The sequence below is a fragment of the Camellia sinensis genome, chromosome 8 (assembly GCF_055761805.1).
Source record: "Camellia sinensis isolate YWXY chromosome 8, ASM5576180v1, whole genome shotgun sequence".
NCBI lineage: Eukaryota > Viridiplantae > Streptophyta > Magnoliopsida > Ericales > Theaceae > Camellia > Camellia sinensis.
In genome coordinates, this window is record NC_138968.1 from 40,705,079 (window position 1) to 40,724,146 (window position 19,068).

Consider the following 19,068-nt stretch of genomic DNA (forward strand, 5'->3'; position numbering starts at 1 on the left):
GATTTGGGTATTGTATAAATATTGGGCAACGAAGGCCTCGGCCATCTCCTCCCAGCTTCATTTCACTGAATCCTCCAATTTGGCGTACCAGATGGCCGCAATACCCGACAGGGTCCTGCCAAAAAGGGAAAGCTTTTGTAATCTTGTCAAGCCCATCGAGCGCAGAACATCTGAAAACAAACTCAGGTAGACCATGGGATCTCCTGACCCATCAAAACGGTCGATGTGAGGCATCTTGAACCTGTCCGGTAGTGTCACAGCTGCGTCGGTGTACCCGTCCTCAATGTCCAGGATGGACTTTACCCCCTGGGATTTTTTGAACAACTTTTCAAGCTTGCTCAACTTCAACGCTGTATGGTCTACCTCGAACTCAAAGGGAGAGTCCGGTGGGTTGATTGGTGCTTTAGACAGCTGGGGTAAGATTGGGGGTAGAGCCGGCCCTGTCGGAATGTCCGTACCTTCCTGGACATTTGGCGTCTCCCCGGGTGCTGGAACTCCTGGTGGAGGAGGGGCTTGGTGCGAAGCAGATGCTCCATTTTGCTGTTGCAGCCTGGTGATTAGCTCAGCCTGCTGGGCCATGATCGCAGCCTGCTATTTGGCAAATTCCATTTGCCGGGCAGCGTCTTGCTGCATGAGTTTCATACTTTCTTGGATCTAGCGCATCATTGCTTCCATCCCTGATGTGTTCTGCTGATCCATCTAACTGACTGGTATCTATCCCTGCAGTAGAAACTGAGACCTCAGCCTGACTGTTCACTGGTGGGGTGGATAGGGGCCACTGATCTGGTAACTGCTGAATTGGTGATTTGTGCCTGACTGGCCCTTTTACCCTGCCTCTGGCAAAAGAACACTGATTGCCCTTGAACTAGATCTCTGACCTGACAAAGTCTATCAGCACAAGTTCGATGAACCTTGGGTGATATCGGAGCCTTCTGAAGCTATGGTTCCAGGACTACCCTAGCAAAAGAGAAAACAAACAGCACCTCAGCTCAACTTCACCAAAACAGATACGAGTGTAGCAGGATGACTGTGCCCTCTACTGAATTCTGCCCCCAAAATTCAGCCTCAAATCTGATACCCTTAGATAAACTGAATCCCAAAATGCTGAACTAGTGCCCGCAGGCCTGACCCCAAACTTGTAAACTGATACATGCATTCGCTGTAGAGACACACTCTTACAGCACATAACAGATAAGTGAGAGCCAAAACACCCCTATGTTGGGGTAGGGTTTCCCTGTCCTATTTTGTCAGGAGCTAGGGTTTCACTACGCACACAACGGTTTCAAACAACCTATAAACGGGTAAGCAACCTGTCCTAGTTTGGAATGGTCACTATGGATTCGAATATGCACTAGGTCGAATGGTCAAAAAGGGTGCCCCGGTAAAACCGGGGTTTGTGTTCCCATACTGGCAGAGCCCACAACCGGTCAGCCTTATGGTCATGCCTTAACAAGACAAGCCTCCGGCAAACCGTTCAAGAATAGCAGATGGCAAACACGGTGTCCTAGGCGCACCAATGCAAATAGCAGATTGGGGAAGGTCACTTCGTAAGCACCCCCGCTCGCCCGATCAAAGATCGGCCTCTACTAACCATGATATCTATTTTTGAAAACATTATGCGTTCTTATTCCGGTTATTAGCCTAGATTTACTTTGTGACGCGCACAGCATACAAGTATAGACTGGATCGCCTGAATTGGAGCAAAACATTTCATGTTTGTTTGTTTGAAAATGGTTTGATGGTGCTACTCGCAAGTAGGCTAAGACGTGGATTTGCCACCCTCGGGTGGGCTTAGAAAAACATGATTTTGCCACTATCTAGTGGGCTTAAAACACACATTTGATGAATTGTTCCAATTCAAATAACCCAACCTTCACCCACAGGCATTCAGGCAGTTATATCACATAAGCATATAGCCTCATGGTAAGCATGCTATTCATGGCAGTCACTCACACGCATGCAAGGATGCTAAAGCATAAAACTTACCGAGTACTCCAAGCCAAAACAGAAGCTAATTAGAAATCCATGCATGATCCTAATTATACGGAAATGCCTAATGCAACACATGCAAAAATGCAACTATAGCAGGCTCGGCTATTCTAAACATGGCATATGAAATGCTACAGCTAACATGTATTCAACTTGGAATTGAAAATGCAATGTAGTTAGTATGATGCGCCGAGCCCGGTGCATGCAAAACAGATGAATGAATGCAAACATGCTATCATACTGTATGCTAATTGAAACATGCCCTAATCTAACCATCATAAGCGGGTAAATAAAGAGAGAAAGACGTGGGGTTGGAAGACATACATCACACACACGCACACTTATTACAATATTGCCCTCGCGTAGAGGGTCCGAATAAATAATATACAGTCCCAAATGAATAATTACAGTCCAAATAGATAATACAGTCCAAATATGTACAGAATCCAAATTAAATAACAAATTTAACTAGGAAAGCGATAAACTAGCATGCAAGCTAGGGACTGCCTCGACTCTGTTCCGAATGATGGATGATGCATGCTCGGGTTGCTTGGCACGGAAATCCACTGCGATGCCCCAATTAGCCTCTGTTTGCGATTGATGCCAGAATGCTGTGCAAGGCCTTTGAAAGGCTACTGATTCTTGATTTGCTGCAACAGAGAGCAGGAAAAGGGCATGGCAATGTATTTTCACAAATATATGCATGCCTCGATCCTCGTGCCACCAATCACGCATCTCGATGCATGATGGCCGATGAGTCGAATTGTGCAACTCAATATAGAATGAATGCACATATAAACATAACAAAACCTAAACTCCATCATGGATAATCTGGAGTGTCGGTGACTGGGAATTGAGACACGTTCCGTCACTCGGAGTACGAAACGTCCCTCGTTTCCCGTGCTCAGGCTAACTCCTATCCCAAGCACGATGCAATATGCATGATATGCATGAAATGCAACTAAGATACAACCTAACATACACAATGCTATGGAATGGCATGCACGATGCACGAGATAACATGGTATATACAATGCGCTAACATATAACCTAGCATACACAATGCTATGAAATGAAATGGCATACACAATGCAGTATGGGCTTACACCAACATGAGTGGACCTCAGCCACACTCACATCAGTAGCCATGAGATGAAAATAAGACACTCGAAATGCGTGCATACGTGCACGCAAACCGAGGACCGAACCTAAGACACCAAATGCCACTCTAACAAGACATGGCAAGGCATGGGATATGGCATACTAGCATGCAAATTTTAGTACCAAAATATGATGCAAAACAGCCTCGAATCATGGCAATATGGTACCCGATACATGGAATGAGACCCGAAACATAAAACTAGGCGCATGGAATGACTTATAGCTATACAAAGCATGCATTATTTGAATATGAAATGTGAATACAGATTCAAGGAAGTCCCAAAACAAGCATATTTACAGTTTTAATCAAGGCCAAACAATGAACACAAATAGGACTAAGCTAGCATGCAAAAATGGCCCCGTAAGAGAGGTAATGAAGCAAGTAACAGCTTCTGGCCCTAAATGGCTAAGAGCCCTTCAAAAAAGTTGAAGAGGTGCTCAAAATGAAGCACTTTACAGTTTGTAACAAGCCACGGATCTAAACACAAACAGGCCTAAAACATTGTGCAAGAAATGGGCCAAAAGGGAGACAAAGAAGCAAGTGATGGTTGCTGGCCTCAAACAGAAGAGGGACCTTCAACAAAGTTGAAGAGGGGCCCAAAAAATGGTATTTTACAGTTAGTGACCAAACCCAAAACAGTGCACATGCAAGCTGAAAATACTATGCAAAATAAGGCCTAAAAAGAGGTTTAAACACAAAGAGCAAAAACGGAACTTCAAACAGTAAAAGTCCCTTGATAAAACATGAAGAGGAGGTCAAAATAAGTCTATTTACAGTTTGGACCAGAGCCTAAAAATACAAGAACAAGGGGCTAACAAAACATGCAAAAATAAGGCCAAAAGAGGGATAAAGAGGCAAGTGACAAAAGAAAGCCTCAAACAGTGGAGAGCCCTACAAAAATGTTGAATAAGGGCTCAAAATAAGCTACTTTGAAGTTGATAACCAAGCTCAAAACAATTTACAAATGAGCCTAAAATACTATGCAAGAAAGAGGCATACAAGAGAGGTAAAGAAATAAGTGTTAAAAGGAAGCCTCAAACAGGGAGAGGTCCTTAAACAAACATGAAAAGGAGCTCAAAATAATACTATTTTCAGTTAGAGTCGGAGCCCAAATATGCAAGAAAGAGGAGCTAATATATTGTGCAAAAATAGGGCCAAAGAGAGGGATAGAAGACTTACCCTTGAAGAACAATGCTTCAACAACTCTTGGACCAAGTTTGGGAGTCCTTCACCTCTGGAAAGAAGCTTCAAAGGTCTGGAATGGAGTATGGAGGCTTTGTGCTATGAGGTAGTGTAGAAATGGTGTAGGAAACTTGGGGTTTTGGAGCTTGGAATAAAGAGAGATATAATGCAAGAGCCTTAAAGCAAATTTTGTAACCTCTGAAATGGGGGTTATATAGGCAAGAGTGTGGGAAAAAAGGGGGGGAAAATGGGGGGGAAAGGAATTCAAGTTTCCCCTCCAAAAGGCCAAACCCTCGGACATGGGTGAAATGCAAAACAAAATACATGGCTGGAATGCACTTGGGACAAGGATCATGGCCGACCGGGTATTGAAGTTGCAGGTGGCCGGCCGGCCCTCCCCATGGCCGGCCGGCCAAGGGTCAAAAGGCTCAAGAAGCATTAGTGGCCGGCCACGCCAGATTGGTGGCCTCTCATGTGTGTACAACACAACCATGTGATCAAAAACTGGAGAAAGTGAACCAGGAGAGAGAAAATACCACTTTTAAGAGGGGTTCAAAAGGGTCACACACAATTACTGGCTGGCCATGTGATATTGATGGCCTCCCAAGTGTGTACAACACAAATATGTGGTTTGGGACAAGAAAAAGTGGCCTTAGGGTGGTCAACATTGGCTTTCAAGTGAGAAAAAACGGGCGACGAAGGGCGATGGAGGAATAAAACTGGTTGTCAGAACAATTTCCGGCCTCCCACCCTTCTACGACCTTCCTAGCAATGAAACAGAGGTCCCTGCCAAAAATGAACTCAAACCGATGCAAAATGAAGGTTCGGGGGCCGAAACGCGCAGCCCGAGGCTCCAAAAACTGACTGTTAGGCACCGGAAGTGGTGTTCGACCACGAAGTTGGTCTCCTGAGCCACAGTGTCCCTCAAAAGGGAGCAAATAAGATGTATGCCAAAAAAACAGAGCAAACGGAGGTGGTTAAGCGGTCCCGAACCGAGGCACACGGCCAATGGCTCCGAAAAACCGAAAACCGGACTCCAAACGGGCAAAATGGCCTATGACCACGAAGCGTAGCCTACGGACACTGAGAGATGATCTACGAGACCTCTCCCTCCTTTCGGGAAGAGAAAACAGAGAAAACAGAGCCTGGTTCGCAAATCGAGACAAAGCATGAAAGAGTCCGGAAGTCCTGAGGCAAGGCTCGCAGCCGAGACTCTGAAACTTCAGAACGAGCACTATATGCAATATCACCGAGCGCTCAACTGGTGACGTCTGAGTCTCAAGGTTGGTCAAAAATGGGGTGTCTACAGGGTGTCAATCACTATAAACTCTGTGCTTACCCTCCTGGTGCCTGTCGGCACCTCTAAATTTATTATCCCAAGGGCCATGTCAGCATTCCATTGAACTCAACTATCGGGCTGAAGGACTGCTCCAAATCATCACAATGAAGGCCAAGCTCCTTGTAACACCTGACATACATGATGTCACAAGAGCTGCCTTGGTCGATCAGAATACGCCTTACCTAGTATTCTCCAACCTTGAGGGTCACCACCAGAGCGTCGTTGTGTGGATACTGCATTATGTCTAGGTCTGCCTCAGTAAAGGACACCATCGGTCCCTAGTACTCGTTTGTCCTGGGTCTCTTTTGCTAGACCTAACACAAATGCTATAGGTGTTTTACCTTATGGGTCTCTCCTTGTATATCATTTTCATTAACCTTCGAGTGGATCACATTGATCACCCGAGATTCTGCTTGCTGTGGTTGTGGCGGAGGTGGTGCTGCCAGTGCCTGGGGCAGTCTCGCATGTTCTTCCTTCGTTCTAGCCTCATCTACTAGGTCCCTCAAGTGACCCCGTCTAACTAGATCCTTCAAATGTGCCTTTAGGGCTCTGAAACCCTGAGTCAGATGTCCATCTTCATTGTGGTAAGCACAATGCTTTCTAATACTTCTCCCTATAAATTCTCCACAGCTGGTTCCTTATCCTTTCTAGAACTTTGTAAACCGGGATCCGGAACATAGTGGTGACTCCCTGTGCAATCCTTAGCCCTGTTTCTTGCCTTTTAAATCTAGTATTACCTCGGCCTCACTTTGGCAAGCTGTTTCTCTTTTCCAGCGTTTGTGTCTTTGTTCCCAACGTATCATCTTCTGTTCTGGCATATTTCTTGATCCTTACCATGAGCTCCTCCATAATTTTTGGCAAAGTCTTTGCCAGCGAATTCCAACGCATGCAATCATCCTCCAGGTCATTCTTAAAAGACACGACCGCCAACTCCTGGTTGCATCCTGGTATTCGGTTGAACACCTCATAATAACTTTTGGCATAAGCCTTGAGGCTCTCACTTTCGCCAATTTTTAAAGCCATCAGGGAGTCTACCCTTAATGGTTGCAACTTGTTCATGACAAATCTAGCCACAAACATCTCGGCCAGGCCTTCCCAACTCTTCACAGTTCCTTTCGGCAACTTGTGAAACCAATCTGAAGCGATTCCCCCAAAGAATAAGGGGAACACCTTGCATAGTAACGGTTCGTTCCCAGTATACAAGGCCATTGAATTTGGATATAGGCCGACATGAAAGTTCGGATCGGATTTACCATCGTAAGTCTGGAACCTCAACATATGGAACCTTTTTGGGGCCTCAAACCTATCCAACTCCACCGAGAACGGCATTCTTGGCTTCACAGGGGATGTAACCTTGACATTTTGCCACTTTCTCTGGAGGTAGTCCTTCAAATCCTTCTTAGTTTGACTAGGAGCTCGGGTGTCAACAGATTTCAGCCTTTTTGGTGCGTTGCTCTCGATGTCGTTATGTGTCCTCTTGGACTTCTCTTCATTCACAGTGTCAAAACAAAGTTCTTTCCCTTGAACATGCCGATGTTCCTTGAATAAGTTCCCTTGGTATGAGGCGTCCTCTAAGACTCTCCTCTCATTGACTCTGCTCGCCCAGCATCTGGTGAAGGCCGATGTGAGTGTTCCTTCACTTTATCATGCTAAGGGACTGCCAGGATTGCTTTTTGCCCCCCTTTCTGAGCGTCGTTCTTGGCTGCTAACATCGGCATGTCCTTCAATAGAAACGGTGGTTGCATAACGTTGTTATACATCATAAAGTTGACAACCGATTGCAGGTCTGCCAACTTGTTTGACATTCCCTTCATCTCATCGTCCCTCCTCAGGCATCTATCTTTCCGTACTTGGAGGTCGTTCTCGTTGTAATACTCGTCTCAGCCTACTTTCTTCGGTGCGTCTCCCTCTTGGTCGACGTCTTTTTCCCCGGGATTCTGATCCCGTGTTCCCTCGTTACGGTTTTCTTCCTCCATGTTTAGATCGGCATGTTTACCACTCCTACTAAGGATGTCGTCCCCAATCTTTTCTCCCTACTCGTTGTTAGCCATCTATTCTAGCTAAGTTCCCACAGACGGCGCCAAATTGTGGGTGTTGATTTCCGACCACACAACCAAATGAGGAATTCAGCTGGAGAGCACCGGTAGAATAGATTAAACCCGAACAACTTGCCACAGAAGGATAACAATCTGGCAGTGGTTCGTCCACCCGGGGGTACTCTAACGCTTAAGTTAGTAATCAAATATCTCTCACAGATAGCAATTGTGCTTAACTCACAAGAAAGAACTTACTGCCTATCGTCTATCACACATACCTCAGACCCACGGGGTTCCTTGCTTTTATAACCAGCACTGACCTGATCCCTGTAGAAGCCTAACACTCAATGGACTCAGGCTCAATGCTCATCTTGAACTCTCAGTTAGATAGAGATAAACTCCCTAAGAGCTTTATCTTCATCCAGACTGAGATTCCCCCCTATTCTAGGACTCTTATCCATTATCCGCTCATCTCGGATTCCGATATTTCTGTAGAAAACCTCGGCCTAACTGAGATCACCTCAGCATCAGGACCAGGCCATATGACACCTCGGCTGACACTCCGACATCACCTTAACCATGTACTATTACTCACAAAATATGTCTCCACAATAACCATCTCTCACAACATATATAAGAGTGCAGCCTCTTTGAAATTAACCATCTTTCGTTGACAAACTGTGTTTCAGAAAATTTTTACAACACATATAATAATGAATTTAGGGCAAGTAAAAATACTCCGCACATTAGGAATATTATCTACTGCTCAAGTACTAAACAAAAAGTTTTGGTTAAGATATTGATCAAATTCTCCAAGTCATCATAAGTTACTAATAAACAAAACTAATAACGTTTAATCAATCTAACTAGACTCAATTGTGCAAGAAATCACAGGTTTGGAATCATTTTTGTTTGTTTTATTTGGGGAAATAATTTTAAAAACAACCATCATTTTCAATTTGTACAAAAATAATTATCAAAAATTAAAAAAAAAAACTTAAAAATGCTTCAAAAACAATGGGTTTTTTTTTTTTTTTTGATATATTTACCTACTTATGGGGATGAAACATTGTCCTTTTTCTTCTTCTTCTTCTTCAGTATTTGTCAATGAAAAGAGTGAGGGAGTACCGTGGCTGAAAAGAAACGAAAAGAGAGAGGAAGTATTTTTTGAATTGATTTGTTTATTATTTGTTTGTATCACAAATTATTAATTTATTTTGAAAGGTAATTTGTGAAAAATTATGAGGAGTTTTGAGAGTAAATTATAACTCCAATGTAATAGAGACTACTGAGAAATTGGGCGAATTGAATAATTTTTTGGATACAAATAAAATCGTTCATATGTATTTGAAAATAGATTATTCATTTTTTTTTTAAACAAACGCGATTGTTTAGAATTATTATATTTAGATTTCTCTCCTCTCGTATAAAGAAGTCTGATATATATTGTTATATTATTATTCAACACGATATTAAATATACATATAATATAATATTCTTTTTCTCTCTCCATCTCTTAGATATTATAGCATAATATCAAAATTATAAGTTAAATTCTTGTTCTTCACCTTATCGACAGACAAGAACCTTACCTTGGCCATTCGTCAAATCCCAATCCTATCTACTGTCTCACCATAGCCGCCAGACCGTCTTTAACATTATTGCCTTCATTCTGCTGCATCTTCTAACTTCAACATCTCGGCCATCATCATTGCCCACAAACTCATAAGCTTCACAATTTTTTAATCAAACCCATCAAACACATTCAAAATTCTCTCTCGGGTCTACACTCTTCTACACTCTCTTAAAATAAAATAAAAATTCAGTTTTTCAACTCAATCAGATAGGCTTGTCCCACCATCATTATTATTATTATTATTATTATTATTATTATTATTATTATTATATCATCTTCTCTCTTCTTCTTTTTTCATACACCCATGTGGTTCTCTCTTTTTTGTCTCTAACCCAAAAAAATAAAACTTTAATCTAATTACATGGTTGTCCTCAATTTTAAGCCACCCTTCATTAAAATAAAATTTCTTCCCACAATATATATTTTCTTAAGAACATCATCTCTTCCTTTAATTCCACTCTGTCTTTCCCTCTCTTTTAATCACAAATAATTTCTATCTTCAAACCTATTTGAGTTTGAAGGGGTATTATACTTATATCATGATGAATATGGTGATATACCATGCAAACCATCCAAGCCACCCTTGGCGCACTATCCAAGCCACCCCTTTGGTGCACCACATAAATCGTCCATTGGCGCACCACCTAAGTCGTCCCATTAGTGCACCACCTAAGTCATCCCTTGGTGTACTCCCTAAGCCGCTCCCATTGCGCATTTTGTTCCTTTCTAAGCCTCCTCCTAGCGCACATGGTTCCTTTCCAAGCTATCACTTGGCGCACATGGTTCCTGTCTAAGCCGCCCCTTAGCATATTTCTTCATCTGTTACCATCATTGTTCAGCACCACGTCATAAATTACGTGTGTGCCACCACGTTTGTTGGTTCATACCCGTTCTTCTTTTACAACGGTCCGACATGACTATAAACTGTCTCCGGACATTAACTCTGTTAACTTCGGCCATGTTTCTACAATGGTCCGATACGACCATAAACTGTCTCCCGACATTACTTCTGTTAGCCCCGACCATGTTTCTACAATGGTCTGACATGACTATAAACTGTCTCCCGACATTACCTCTGTTAGCTCCGGTCTTTGATCTATCTTAAGCACTCATGTGCTCCTATCTGGACTTTGCAACCTATTTGCCTTTTATCTATCCATATTTTATTTTATTTTTAGTTTTATTTCATGTTTTAGTTTCTTTCTTGAGTTTTAGGGAGTATTAAATATAACAACTTTATCCATACCATATTATATTCATTACTATACTTAGGTTTCTCTCCTCCTATATAAAAGAGTTTGGTATACATTGTTACATTATTATTCAACACAATATTAAATATACATATAATATAATATTAATTTTCTTTTTCTTAAATATTGTAACAACAATAAATAAATAAAAAAAATTAAGTTTATTGAATCGACTTAATTTTATCATAAATAATATACACGGAAAATAAATTCTCTCAACTACACTCGAGAGAAAGTCTAACTTTTATTTATTTATTTATCAGAAAAAAAAAAAAAAAAAAAAAAAAAAACTAGAAAACGAAAAAATGAAGCCAAGCAAAGCCTTTTTTGGTGGTGTCTTTCATACAGTAGCTCCCATTAATCATCCCTGGATGAAAATATGAGGTCCATACTATTGGTGCTGCTACTACCAGAGTAAAACATGGCATCAGCCAAATCTGCCACCGGAAGTTGATATTCAACGTTACGCCCATATCTGGTTGTGGTGGTGGACAGTGCTGCACCGTCACCACTGCTCATCCCTGCACCACTCAGACCGAAGTCCCTGTACATTTGCACATGTGGGTCGGTGGCGAAGGTGCTCGTGGCTTTGCCGGATAGGTTGATATCCATTGAGAGCCACCTGCTTACAGGGGCTGAAGTGGGTGGTGGCGGCAGTGGTGGTGGTGGTGGTGGTGGTGGAGGTAGAAAGGAGGGTGCGGTGGAGGACATGTGGCATGTGTGGTCACCACGGTATGTAATTTCGAAGATGAAGGGGTCATTGTCGAGTCGCTGGACTTGCTTCTTGGCCGGGCAATGGTATAATTTTTGGTGGGTGCATCTGTAGTAACCCCTGAACACCACCACCATTAAAAATGTAAGCAGATGATTAATTAGAGTTGGTTTGGTAATTGCTTTTATAATATTTATTTATTTATTTGGAATAAATTACACTGAGTTCTTTTGAGAATTGAAAAAAATACAGTGATTTTCACAGTTTTGACATGTCAAATTGCTTTTTAATAAGGTTAAAGCGACCGGAATTAATACAAATGATCTAAAGACATAAAGATGAAAAAATATAAAATATAATTTCAATGTAAAAAAGATGGTAATATTATTTCTTTTATTCATATAATGAACGAGTTATTAATTGAAATGAAGTTAAGCACTAGGTAAGCTATGGAAGTCCAATGAAATTATGTGAAAATTGTAAAATTCATTATATTATTTTTTTTCAAATTTTAAAAGAGACTAGAGCAATATTTCTTTTTTAATTTTTTTTGTAAGATAGGAAAATGAATTATAGGTTGACGGTTGGTTTGAGAGTAGACTATTTTAGTAATTTTTTTATTAAAATATGAGGTTGAAAAAATTACGTTTGGGATATTTTTTAATTTTTTAAAAAAGTAAAGAGAAAATAATTTTTTTTGACTTTTTGGCTTTTTAAGAGTTGTTTGGAATGATCTAAATAAATATGCTTTTTGACTTTTTATAAAAAAATGTACAAAAAAAATAGAGAGATGATGTGACCTAAGTGTATTTATGCGAAATAGTGACTTAGTAACTTTTTGATTTTTTAACCATGTTTGGAAATAGACTATGTTAGTTGATTATTTAACTTTTTATGGAAAAAAAAATATTAAAAAAATAAAAAGAGTGATATACTGAGATATTTTATTTTATTGGTTATTTTAGTCTGATATGGACTATTTTGGCTCTTCCCAAACCAACACTTATAAGCCCAAATGGACAAACTAATTTTCGTATAATCAATAAAAATAAGATAGTAAGAAGTTTTTAATTAATATTAAGCATAAAGATTTAAATATTAATTACAAAAGTTTTTGATACAAACTTTTACAATTAAATGTGACAATTTTTTTATCATTGCAAAATAAAAATTAAAAACTCTTAATTTTAGCATAAATCATTGCAAATCAAAATCTCCAATTTCTACTCATCAAAATTCTTTTAGAATTAACCATAACATATGTTTTTATCTTAAAAAAAAAAAGTCTAATATATATATATATATATATATATTTAAATTTCAACACAAATCACACTAAATCAAAATTCCTAATTTCTATACATCAAAATTTTTAATTTCAGCACAAATTACTACAAATTAAAAATTTTAATTTCAATAAATCAGACATCTTTTATAGCATAAATAAATTATAATATAAAAATTCAAAAATTGGGTGCACATCACCCCTAGACTCGTAATAAATTTGTCATTATTGTTCGCAACGCTTTCATATAAAATTTGTTCAAAATTTATAAAAAGTCACATAATACTCTAAAAATAAATAACTTGCACTAGTGTAATTGACATATATTATACCATTTATCCATATATATAATATCATTGGAATATTTGAAAACCCCCTAATGATTTGCAATATTCAAATGGTACCAAAATGAGGACATAAGGGCATATCAGGGTATTATCGAAATCATCGACTTTTTACATTTTATTTGTATTTATAATTTGTATAAATAATGTGTTTTACCTGATGAGTAATTATAATGTTAGCAGTGGTGTAAGTACCTTGGAAATTTAAAGCCCAAAATCTCCTTTTGGCCGTATTTTCTCCAAGCGAAGCCATCATCTGGTGGTATTTCAGTGTTCCCCATCCGTGGCGCAGGTCGCCTCACCGTTCGTCTCTCCACGTCATTCTTCCTACATGTACATAAGGAAGGACCCTGGATCAATGATTAGTCATTATACTATTCTTCATTTGTTTGGGTGAAAAAATTATTTTTTTATATCAATAATGTTGGGATTGTTAGTGGTGACCCCAGCACCCCACCTTTACGTGGGATTGTAAGAGTAAGATAGAAAAAATAAATAAATAAATAAATAAATTTTGAGTCAAACAAAAAACAGTGGGGTGATAGGGGTCACCCAGGGGTCCAAGTCATTTTTGTTTTTTATATGGTGATAGTGATAAAACGAAAGTAAAGGTGGAGGTAGAGGTAATGATAGCATTACAAAAAATTAAGATTTTAAAGACTAAAATTTAGGGATAAAATTATTTTTTAGGGACCAAATATTTTTATTTCAAAAAATAAATCGTTTTGAAACTAAATTATTTTGTCCCTAAATCTATTTATTAGTGACATTTTCAAAATTTTGTCGCTAAAAATCTTATTTTTGACTTTTCAGAATGACCTTTTAATGACTATTTCCACGACGATAAAAATTGATTCTTAAATGTCTTTCGCAACAAAATTTTTACTTTTAAAGACTAAAAGATTTAGTCTTTAAGGCCCTGTTTGTTTGGAGAGTTAGAGGGAGGATTGAGATTGGTAGTGAGGTGGGACCCACTAATATTGTGTTTGCTTTGAGAGATGGGAAGAGGAATGATAGTGAGCTCCAGATTATGATGGGCCTCCCCAAGGGGATTCGAATGGGCCTCCAAGACTTGGTATTAGAAAAATAATCCGGCGAACTAGAAATTTTTTATTTTTATTTATTTTTTATTTTATTTTTTACATGTCGAGCATTTTTTTTTAGCGCAGTGATTGAGGGCCCGACGTTTCGGGGCTCGAATGCCCCGAAATTCCGTTTAAGGTAAAAAAAAAAAAAAAAAAAAAGGAAAAAAGAAAGAAAAAAAAAAACAGTTTCCAAAATTAGAAATTAGGGGCATTAGGGGCAAATTTTTTAGGGCCACCAATCATTTTTGTTTTTTTTAACATTAATGTTTAATTTTTTATATTTTTTGTTAAGCAAAAATCATTATTTTATTTGTTTTATTTTTTTATAGAAATTTTTTATTTTATTTTTATTTTTTAAAATTTTTTTACATGTTGGGCATTTTTTTTAAAACATTAATGTTTAATGTTTTTGAATTTTTTTTATTTGTTTTATTATTTTATATTTATTTTATATAAAAATAATTTAACAATCCCTACACTAACAACTATCATCAAAACAAACACAATTTTACTTAATCCCCTCACTATCAATCCCCTTACTAACAATTCCCTCCATTCTACCTCTGAAAACAAACGGGCCCTAAAACTCTTATATGTTGTAATGGGTGGTGGGGCGGCGACGGTGACGGTGGCGGTGGTGGTGGCAGTGGCAGTGGTAGCGACGGTGATAATGGTAGTGGTCGTAGTAATAGTGGTGCGATGATAGAGGTGAGAATGGTGGTGGTAGTGTAGTGATATTGGTAAGACTTTAGTTCAGAAAATGCTTTTCATCTTTTAAAAGTGAAAAATATTTTCTGCCTTTATAAGATTGTTTTTTATTTACCATGAAAAATGTTTTCTGTTAACTTTTGTTTTTCATTGTACTAAACACTAGAAAATACATAAAACATTTTTCAGAAAACATTTTCCGCCCAAACAAACGGAGCTTATGTTTGCATATCTAAAAAATTATTCAGTGTTTTTGGAACAAATTCAGGTAATGTTTCAAAATAATAGTTATTAGTTTAAACTATGAGATTTACTATATTATTATGTTGAATTTTAGGAATTAAAATGATAGGTCTCAGCATATAAATGAAATAATTTCTTTTATATCTACAGGTGTAAACGGTTTGGTTCGGTGAGTGTTGAGAGTAAGTTTAGCACTGAATAGATCCTTTTGATTTCACTACAAGAAAATACACCTTTCGCCAAAGGTCCTATTTTAGTCGCCAAATGTCAAAATTTCACTTTTCCCGACTAAAAAGTTTAGTCGCCCGTGTTGTCGCCAATAAATGGTTGCGAATGCCTTTGGCGACTAAAACACTGTTAGTTGCCAATATATATGTCTTCAGCGACTAAAGATTTCGTCGCCAATAGTCAATTTCTTTATTGGAAATTATACCTTTGCCGACTAAACTGTTAGTCGCCAATAGTTCATTTTTATTTTATTATTTATACCTTTGGCGACCATTCACTTTAGTCGCTGAAAGTATTTTCAGGAAAAAAAATTTTTTTGCCTCCGCTGCTCCCAACAGGTTTCGAACTTGCGACATCCCTTTGCACACGCCAAACTCTTTGCACAACACTCCCTCCACTATGCCAATACATCATCACATGATCATATATGCAATATATATTATTTATATACTATATTAACCGCAATTAATACAAAATAATATTTATAAATATAATTTTTTTAATTCAATATAATTTTTGTCAAAAAATAAATTATTTACTAAAAAAAAATTAGGCGACTTTTGGCGACTAAAACCATTTTTTAGTCGCTAATTATATTATTTTGGGCTACTAATTATTTATTTGTCGCTAAAAAAACAAGTTCTCAATTAGAAATCAGCACTTTTGGCGACTAAACAGAAATTTCGTCGCCAAAACCACTACTTTGGGCTACTAAAATGGATTTTCGTCGGCAAAACCCCACTTTCAGCGACTAAATTGTTTTTAGTCGGCAAAACTGCTATAATCAGCGACTAAACCTATTTTTAGTCGCCAAAACCATACCTTTTCGCTACTAAATTATTTTAGTCGCTAAAAACCGTGACTTTTGGCTACTAAACAAACTTTAGTCGCTGAAAACCGTATATTAGGCGACAAAACTTCCTTTTAGTCGCTAAAAACCTACTTTTCGGCGACAAATTCCAATTTAGTCGCCATTTCATGCACTTTCAGCGACGAAATTTCCTATTTTGGTCGCCATTTCTGTTTTTTGTTGTAGTGTTTTAATAGTTGAGGAACCAATACAGACTATATGTTATGGTTAGATTTTATCGATTTTGTCATTTTAATTAGAAGAGGAATTTGCATGAGCTTTCAGAGAGTTTTATAAAAGCTTGTAGAATTTCATATTAACAATAAGTTAAGAAAATGTATAAAAGTTGATCTTTAAATATTTTTCTCCCTAATTTTTTTTCCACAAACGCATATCATATTAGGCACTTATCATGTATTGCTTAAAGAATTAAAATATAAAAGTGTTTAAATATAATATTAGATCGATTCAGTTTGCATTAGTATAAAAAAGTTTAAAATCAACATAAACACATTATGTGAGTACATTTTAAGAGATATTAAACAAAAAAGTTTCCTTTTCAACTTCAACTCAAATTCCACTTTAGCTTATCATATTTCAACTCTTACTTAAATTTTGAAATAGTAGAGTGAGGAAAGGATTATATTTAAATTGAAATTTAAAACTTAAAATATAAGGAACTAAAAGAAAATTTAGATGAAAGTTGAAAGATAAAAAAAATGTAGTTCACCCTTTTGTTTATGAACTCATGGATCATTGTCATATTAATAAATATACAAATGATAAGATCATTAATCTAATGCAACTATGACTTATGATAAGCAAATATTAGTAAATAATCATGTTCATAGTAGCATTATTGAATTACCAAAAACCTACTGAATGAAATATTGTTTACATTCTTTTTTTTTTTTTTTTTTATTGGCAACATAAAAGAAACTTTATTGATGAAATTCAAGGTATAAAAGACAAACATTAATAAAGAGGGCGAGCATCATAACAAACAAAATCATTCCAACTATGTTGCACCAAATTGCATGCTTGATCATGTGCTAGCACTACACCAAGTTGGTAAGTAATCAACTTAGAGGAAAACAGAAAAGAAAGCGGAAGGCAAAATCCTAAACAAGCAAATAACAATAGTCACTAGCAACAACCACAAATATTGTTTACTTAACATGCATTACAAAAAATTAAGGTTTTAGAAACTAAAATTTAGAGACAAAATTATTTTTTAGAGACCAAATATTTTTGTTGCGAAAAGTGTCGTTATTATATTTTTAGCAACGAAAATTGGATATTAGTAATGAATTATTATCATTTTGGGACCAAATTTTTTGTCTCAAAAAATAAATCACTTTGAGACCAAATTATTCAGTCCCTAAAAGTCTATTTATTAGTAACATTTTCAAAATTTTATCACTAAAAGTCTTGTTTTTGACTTTTCAGAAGGACCGTTTAGTGATTATCCTCACGACAATAGAAATTAGTCTATAAATGTCTTTTACAACAAAATTTTCACTTTTAAAGACAAAAAAATTTGGTCTCTAAACCTATTACATTGTAGTGATGAAAATTACGTACATATAAGTATATTAGTGATATTGATGGTTCATCAACTAATAAAAAGTTTTGTATTCCTATAGTGAGATTGGATCAGTGAAATATAGGGTATCCGACAAATTTTATTTATAAATGTTTTTCTCAAATGACATCAACACTGCATGCAATAATTGTTCATAAACTACATGATCCTACAGTTGCCTGTAATGCACACTTTTGATTTCTCAGTGTGTTGTGTTTCATACTACTAATTTTTTATCAACATAAAGTTTCATTGTATAACATCTATTAAAAAAATAATAATAAGTTTCATTGTATATTTTATCAACAATATAACCTATTTTGGGAAGTGGGTTATAATCCACTTTCCAGATTATAACTCACTTTCTCTCTCACAAAAAAGCTGTTTATAAGCAACTTTTCATCAAAAAATTGATTATAACCATCTTCCAAAAATAATCCACATATGTAAAAAAATTACTTCAAAAAGTATATCTATAGACTATAAATATTCTACGCGTGATAACATGCTATTACCTTTAAATTTATACTATACACTTCTGAGTTAATTTTTCGAACAAAAATTAACAATAGATAGTATTTTCCACATTTATTTACGTGTTTATTAGTGAACAACATAAAGAACGAAACACATTTTTTTTAAGCTCCTCACCTTCTTCGCAGCCTTTGCGACGATGAACCACTGCCAGAATCTGACATATCCAGCCTCTGAACCGTCCCTCCACCACCTCGCGGGATCATAAAACCTCCCATATCTCTTTGACCCAATTCATCGATCTCCGAGACCTGCGCCTCGTGCACTTGTCCATTCCATGCTGAACCTAAACCTAAACCTGAACCTGAACCCGAACCTTGAGAAATCAAGTAGTCCCTGGCGAAACTGAAGATCGTTATGATCTCATCGCATGACTTTGTGAGAAGGTAGGGTTGGTTGGCAAAGTTCAATGAGAAGTTAATATTTGATTCAAGTTCTCTAGCCAACTTGCTTCCATGGAAGATCAAAGAAGTGATCTCTTCCATGGCGTTTTTTGTTAGGTTAAAAGTTTATTTTTCAGGGTAGTTAAACTTGTCTTAGATTAGGAAAACACATATGATTTATATATTATTTTAAATGGGTGAAATATATTTTAGGGTTTCTATGTTGGTGAGAAAAGAAAAAAAACAAACGTAGAAATTATTCAAAGTATTTGTGTTTCTCAAACACGGCATAAAGAAGGTTGGAATGCATGACTTATTAGTCATGGTCTTCTTACTAGTTTTTACTCTTCCATTTTTTCATTGAAGTCTGCAGGAAGACCTAGCCCCCAATTGAAGCCAACTTTTTGACCACTCGTTTTTTTTCAAAAAAAAAGTTTGAAGATAAGACTGTATGAGAATTTAGTTCTTCAATTTGTTCTAGAGAAAGTGGGAGTGAATCAGTCACAGTTTTCAT

The 19,068-nt window shown here is 37.2% G+C and overlaps 1 protein-coding gene across 1 annotated transcript; it reads right to left on the reverse strand.

Moving 5' to 3' along the window:
• Positions 1-10,915: 10,915 nt before the first annotated feature.
• Positions 10,916-18,680, reverse strand: LOC114284484 (WRKY transcription factor 55). The gene is made up of 3 exons (XM_028227408.2): positions 18,289-18,680; positions 13,134-13,265; positions 10,916-11,429 (listed from the first exon to the last, which is right to left on the reverse strand). The coding sequence occupies exons 1-3, from the start codon at positions 18,654-18,656 to the stop codon at positions 10,955-10,957; spliced, it is 975 nt and encodes a 324-aa protein (XP_028083209.2). The 5' UTR covers positions 18,657-18,680; the 3' UTR covers positions 10,916-10,954.
• Between the last annotated feature and the right edge of the window lie 388 nt (positions 18,681-19,068).

Bases quoted from the DNA above. Each gene is read 5' to 3' on its own strand.
- LOC114284484 (XM_028227408.2), bottom strand. From the start codon at position 18,656: ATGGAAGAGATCACTTCTTTGATCTTCCATGGAAGCAAGTTGGCTAGA. The intron at 13,266-18,288 runs GTGAGGAGCTTA...ATGTACATGTAG, and splicing joins TCGCAAAGGCTGCGAAGAAG to GAAGAATGACGTGGAGAGAC. The intron at 11,430-13,133 runs GTACTTACACCA...GGTGGTGTTCAG, and splicing joins TTGGGCTTTAAATTTCCAAG to GGGTTACTACAGATGCACCC.